Consider the following 6,287-nt stretch of genomic DNA (forward strand, 5'->3'; position numbering starts at 1 on the left):
TTTACCTCTAATTGTTGTGTTGTTATCTTTCTGTAAATTTTATTTATTTCTTTGTCACTTAGTTACACTATTATAAATTTCTGCCTTATTTATTATTATTTTCAGTAGGGACTGACGTGACCTCATCACTACTCTACCGAGGTTAGGCTTGGAACTTACTGGATACTGATGTGGTGTACTCATACTACGCTTCTGCATATTTTTTTGTGTAGATCCAGGTACTTCCTATCAGACCAGGTATCAGTAAACTAGTTATACACGAAGACTTTAAGGTACATATGCCAGCATCCGTAAACCTCGGAGTCTTCTCTATCCTTATTATGTTGTCTTCCTGATTTCTCTTTAGACTCTGAAGAGGCATCGTCTCTCCATCTAATCCATCTTACTGGCTTCCCAACACTCTTGATACAAAAGAAACCTAAACTATTTCTGGTAAAAACAATAAATCAAGGACCAAAATAGTCTCACTCATATACTTTGAGGACCATTTTGATAACTTTCCCCTAATATCGTTACAATTCGGTTTAGAAGAGTTATCCAAGTCGTTAGTAACTTCCAGAAACTTCCTACTCCAATGGACCCCGAAACCCAACCGGCAAATTCCACTCCCTTCGCCGCCGGCGATGATTCTGACGGTCACAACGAAGAGAAGCGGCGAAAACTTTGCTTTAACTGTAACAGACCAATAAAAGTGTGTTTATGCAGCATAATTCCACCGGAACCAATCGCAACTATTACTCGAATCGTAATCCTTCACCATCCTCACGAGCAACGGCACAAGCTCGCCACGGTCCCTGTTCTATCCAAGTGCCTCCGCAAATGCGACGTTATAGTTGGCCGGAGATTACGCTACGGCGATTCAGAAATTCTCGATTCTCTTCACGATGTTGCTATTCGTAACCCTAATTTTCCGCACAGAGCAATTTATCTGTTTCCTGGTATGAAGTTATTCGAAAAACTTACTTCTTGAGTGAACGAGTTTAATCTTTTCTAATTTTATTTTTCTTGGTAATAACTGTGAATATTACCATTTCCAAACCACATTAACACATACACTTAAAGAGCACCCAAGCACCAGCCACGCACTGCTGGCAGCAGTAGGTCTCGCAGTCTAATTACAAATATGTTCAATGAGATCTATGCACCTCCTAGTTCGCTTTCCCTCCCTATACATTTGAATCCTCTCTATAACTATACTCTTTATCTGTTGTATTACAAAATCCCTACTAACTTTCTGTTTTCTAAAGAAAAATAAGTTCCTACTCTGCCATATAATTTTATTTTATTTGAGATTGTATTGTTGATAATGTCGGGCAAGTGTTGGTAGAGCTAGATTAGTTGTGATTAATTTGTTGTAAAAGACGAAATTTAGATGTGTTATCGAGTATCAGAATGACATAGGTCTAAATGGAGCGGAATGGTTATTTAGGATTCATATAGCTTGCCCGAAGTAGTTGGGATTGAGGTTTTTTGTTGTCTGTTAATAATTGAGAATAGTGAATTGCTATATCAAGCTGAAAAAAGAAAATGTCCGCACACTTGGAAGATGATTTGCCACTTAGCAGAGGAGAAAACAGAGGAAAAGGATTTACTTTAATTGAAAGTAAAAGGGAAGTCATAAATTGTAGGTCGTATAAAGCTAATTGTACCTGGAAGACTCAAGAATGAGAAAGGGTTATCAGTGTATATTGTGTAGAGATAAAGGTACCTTGAAGAAAGAGAAGGGATGCTTACAGAAAATGAGAACGATTTCTCCTTGCTTAGACAGAACTTTAGTGTAAGCACCAAGGCACTAAGACGCACCTCGTCACTCATGAGTTTTGTCTTTGAAGAGAGGGAGACTAAACAATAAATATAGTTAAACGTTATGAATGATTATATTAGTGATCATGAATAGAACATTCAAATTTAGTGTAAGAATATTGCTTACAGAATTTGATTAGAAACTTAAAATTGCATTTTCCATCCTGGTAAAAAATTAAAACTGATTTTGAACTTGATGAGATATGATTTTGCTTGACATATTCTACTCAACTGTAATATCTTTTAATTCCTTTATATAAATAATTGTCTTTTATATTTACAGTTATTATTTTCCCATTACTTATATATGCTTTAACTGTTTTCTTCATTTGTGCCTATCTTCTCCGAAGCTAATGCTTCAACTGCACTTTTCTCTTAAAGCTCCAGTAGACTTTAATGCTTTTCTGTGCGTTTCTCCTTTACAATACTACCAAAAAGAAAAATCTCAAAAGAGATGAAAGGTACTGAATTTGGTCATACAAATGAGCTTAAACATCACTATATTGTCTGTGTTGTCACCAAACTATGAGGGTGTTTGTATTGGCTTAAAAGCTGGCCAAATTAGCTTAAAAGTACTTTTTGGCTTGTTTTAGTGTATGGCAAATATAAAAAGTGCTTTTAAGCGAAAACAACTCAAAACAAGCCAAAAGCAATAAGTTGATCTACTCCAACTTATTGCTTTTTGACTTAAGAGCACTTGGGGTTTGACCAAGCCAATTACATTTTTATCCCTTGCTCCTTCGTCTTTGTCTATTCGTTTGACCTTGTCTGCAATTGCTTCCATGTCGAGTGCTCACATTTTGAGAAACTCTTTTTCATTCTTCTTTTAAATCCCTTTCGATTAAACTAGTAAGATTGCAAAGAGTTAAAATAAAAAGCTTTCGGTGGTTGAATGAAAATATGGAAAAAATATTTTAAGGAAAGAAGGTAGGAAAAAAGATGCTTCCATTTGCCCAATTTACATGCTTAACACTATGGTTTATTTTATTAGCAGTTTGTACACCATGACAGGTTACCTATGTTCTTTCTTTGACAGAGAATTCTGCATATGAACATACAGTGAAGATCTGGTCTAAGGGAAAAAAATATCTTTCATAAATTAAAATAATTTTATCTAACAAATTTAGAACTTAAAATATGTTAAAAACATAATTAATTTGTACTATTATCAATTTAGAATTAATATTTGGTAATAATTAATTTATTTAATTTTTAACAGTTTTGAGGACATTTTAGTTATTTTAATATAAAATAGTGCTTATTAGCACTTTTTCACCAAACACACCAATTGCTTATTTTAAGCTTCAACACTTCTAGCCAAGCATGTAAGTGCTTCTTTTTTGAATTCAGTTCCATCACTTCAAAAGTGCTTTTAAGCCCAAATGCTTAAAAGCTACTTTTATTCGGCTAATCCAAACGGGCTCTATATCTAGGGATATAACTCAATATCATCCTTGGACCAAATTTCTTTTGGCTATTAATCTAGATCCTCATGCCATAATTATTCAATCATGTCAAATGAAATAATTGGTTGATGACCATTTCTCATGCACACCAACCCTGTAGCGGCACTCTCATCCCCTCAAACCTGCAGCATGCCCGCCAAGAGAAACAATCTCCTTTTCTTCATTTATTTTCTGATTCTTTTTCTGGTTGTTGACTAATGGGAAAAAGTTATGTGACTGTGATTCTTCAGGTGCTGATACATCACCATCTCAGGAAATCAATCATTGGAAATCCTCTAAACATACTGTAGAGATGATCAACTACGTCTTGATTGCTTTTGATGGAACTTGGAAGCATGCTCGAGAGATGATGCGTGCAAGCTTATCATTTTTGTCAAAGTTTGCTGTCCAGGTTCACTTAGACTATGATGTAGGCAATGACGGCAGGACGATCTTCAATTCTGATTTAATTCTTAGGAAGGAACCATTTAGCGGGTGCATGAGTACCATGGAGGCAGTAGCACATTGCTTACGGATTCTTGAGCCTAATGGCATTGATGTAGAGTCAAGTTTGATAGAGGTTTTAAGAAGTATGGTCAAGTTTCAGGCTTCTTTTCTCAAGCCTATGAAGCCTAGGCCAAAGTTGATAAAGGGAGGACGAGAGGGAAAAACATAATTGCTTTGTTCCATTTTCTTTGTACTTCTGAAGCAACATGCACAAGGATAGCCTCAAATTCTGTTTTGGATTGCACATGCCGGACTGCTCACAGTTATCCAGCCTGTACCTGGTACTTGTTCCAAGATTCACTGGTTTCAACTTCCAATTCATATATATCACTGATGGGTTTTATTAGGAAATTCAATATCCCCATTCTGCTTGTGCTTAGTTCCTCTGAATACCTTGACTTGATAGTTTGAGGCTTATATGTTGTCTAATATGTCTAGATCCTTTGATATGTCAATGCTGTTGTGCTGTAGATCTTATATGGTGTAGAAGATATGTTTGTTCTTGAGTTCTTGAATCTATAGAGATGTTATAGCGTACTTTACTGGCTATTGAAGATTGGTTTTCGAAGTCATTTTGTAGCAAATTAAGTGCTGGGATGCCAAATGGTTGCAATTTTTTTTTATTATTAATGTTCTGGATTAGTAGTTACTATGAATTACGATCTCACTCTCCCTGTTGCAATTCACTATATAGGTATCCCGATTGAGCAAAAGGCGTGGCCATGAGGTGCTTTGATGAGGTTATCCAAATTCTTCAGTTGCAGAAAACCTTGCCAGACGGTGTTTTGATTGGTTGGGGTATATGGCAGTAACCTGCTTATGCGGCAGTTGTCTCGCATTCTGCTTTTCTCCGGCCTCAATGGCATCTTGTTTCAGGTCAAATTTCTGTAAAGTAGTCAGCCTGGGAAATCTGAATCTTGGGCTTTGATTTCTTTGATGAGCACTTGGAAGCATGCTAAGGAACTTACATGATTTTCAGGTAGTTGGCTGATGATCTTCAATTCGGACATGGCCAGCACAAGAACAATGGGGCCAAGTTCGAATAAAAGAACCAAAGTGCAATTCCTAATGTCAAATCTTGAAGCCTTGGCTTCATCTGCTTCAAAGAGGGCAAAGAGGATGTCTAAAAGATTAATGAGACTGAATGTCTTAACATGAAGTTTACTTTAAGAAGTTTGTTCTGTCTTAGTGGTGGTGGTGTAATTATCATTTAATCGTTTGCTTCAATTCATGGCGATTAATCTTAACTCTTTAAGCAGTTGCAGCCAGTGGCGACATTTGCCCGTTCGCGTTAATGTTGCCTTGGCACTCTCCTGTCAGCGTAAAAGCACCCTCTATCCACTTGGAGTGCTAGTCACAAATTGATACTTTATTTAACAATGAATAAGTAAGAAATTATTATATAAAAGCATATACTGTTGTGTATTTATTGGCAGTTCAAACATGCGAATGAGAAGTCTTTTTGACACTTTGGGATATGAACTTTGGTTACAAAAACTAGTTTAGTGACTTTTGTGATGTTTACGTAAAGTTAGAATGATATTTCCATCATAAAAATTTGTTTAGTGATTTTAACGCAATCATCTACGAAACAGCTGAGTAATCCAAATAAAATGAATTTATTCGTCCTGATAATATGCATTCAATTTTTTAATATATGCAATTTAATCCGAAGGCAGCGGTTACGAAACAAAAGAAGAAAAAAAGGTGGAATATTTTAACGAGAAGCTGTCTCATGATTAGACGGTTTCGCGCTCTCTTGCTGTTCATATAACTGCCACACCTTAACTGCCTTCTTACAAGACTCGCTCCGCCTTATTTACCTCCATCATTATTGTAGATTGTACACACACACTGTTTCGTTTCTTCGTATGAATTATCAAATCTTATGAATTGATATGAAAAATGTTCAAATGTTAGGAAGAGCAAGGAAATACATTGGCATTCGTTGCAGCAATTGTTCGCTAGCATTTTCCTTTGTTACTTTCTATGTTAAACTAATTTTTTCCCAATTTCAGAGCCGAAAGATCACAAGCAGCTGTGATCGATTGTCTTTGGTGATTATCTGCGGATCTCTTGTTGGTTGCATGCATGTAATATTTGTGTCTCCACCTCAGTTATTCTTTGGTATGAAGGAAAATTCAGTGTTTGGTTACCTTGAATTGCTGAAAATATTCTCTTTTTTCCTCCGGAAGCGGGAATATAAGGCACTTAAAAGTATCTCATTCTTAATTTGTAAATATGTAGAAGTTATGTGAAATCGGAAGAATGAAATTTAGGGTTCATGTTTGGTTTGAGAGGAAACTTTCAGATACTTTCTATATCAGAAGAGAAAAATATAAAATGTTCTTTACAATTGAAGACTGGACCCAATGTATTTATATGATCCGGAACTTAATACTTTATAATACTCTAAATTGGGTTACCCGGATAAATTACAACATATGGCCAAATATAATGGGTCTAACATTAGCCTATACCCATTGGGCCTATTCTAACAGCCCCCCTCAAGTTGGAGGGTGACAAAACCCC

At 36.0% G+C, this 6,287-nt stretch overlaps 1 protein-coding gene across 1 annotated transcript; it reads left to right on the forward strand.

The window, feature by feature from the left end:
* Positions 1 to 513: 513 nt before the first annotated feature.
* LOC107777809 (tRNA-uridine aminocarboxypropyltransferase A) lies at positions 514 to 5,042 on the forward strand. Its single transcript, XM_016597959.2, has 4 exons — positions 514 to 938; positions 3,500 to 4,036; positions 4,450 to 4,631; positions 4,735 to 5,042. The coding sequence occupies exons 1-2, from the start codon at positions 575 to 577 to the stop codon at positions 3,922 to 3,924; spliced, it is 789 nt and encodes a 262-aa protein (XP_016453445.1). The 5' UTR covers positions 514 to 574; the 3' UTR covers positions 3,925 to 4,036; positions 4,450 to 4,631; positions 4,735 to 5,042.
* The last annotated feature ends 1,245 nt before the right edge of the window (positions 5,043 to 6,287 follow it).

This window comes from Nicotiana tabacum, chromosome 15 (genome assembly GCF_000715075.1).
Source record: "Nicotiana tabacum cultivar K326 chromosome 15, ASM71507v2, whole genome shotgun sequence".
Taxonomy (NCBI): domain Eukaryota; kingdom Viridiplantae; phylum Streptophyta; class Magnoliopsida; order Solanales; family Solanaceae; genus Nicotiana; species Nicotiana tabacum.

What these genes read in the sequence shown, in the direction of transcription:
- LOC107777809 (XM_016597959.2), top strand. Translation starts at nt 575, where the DNA reads ATGGACCCCGAAACCCAACCGGCAAATTCCACTCCCTTCGCCGCCGGC. An exon ending in AGCAATTTATCTGTTTCCTG is followed by an intron (nt 939 to 3,499) that starts GTATGAAGTTAT and finishes GTGATTCTTCAG; the next exon opens with GTGCTGATACATCACCATCT.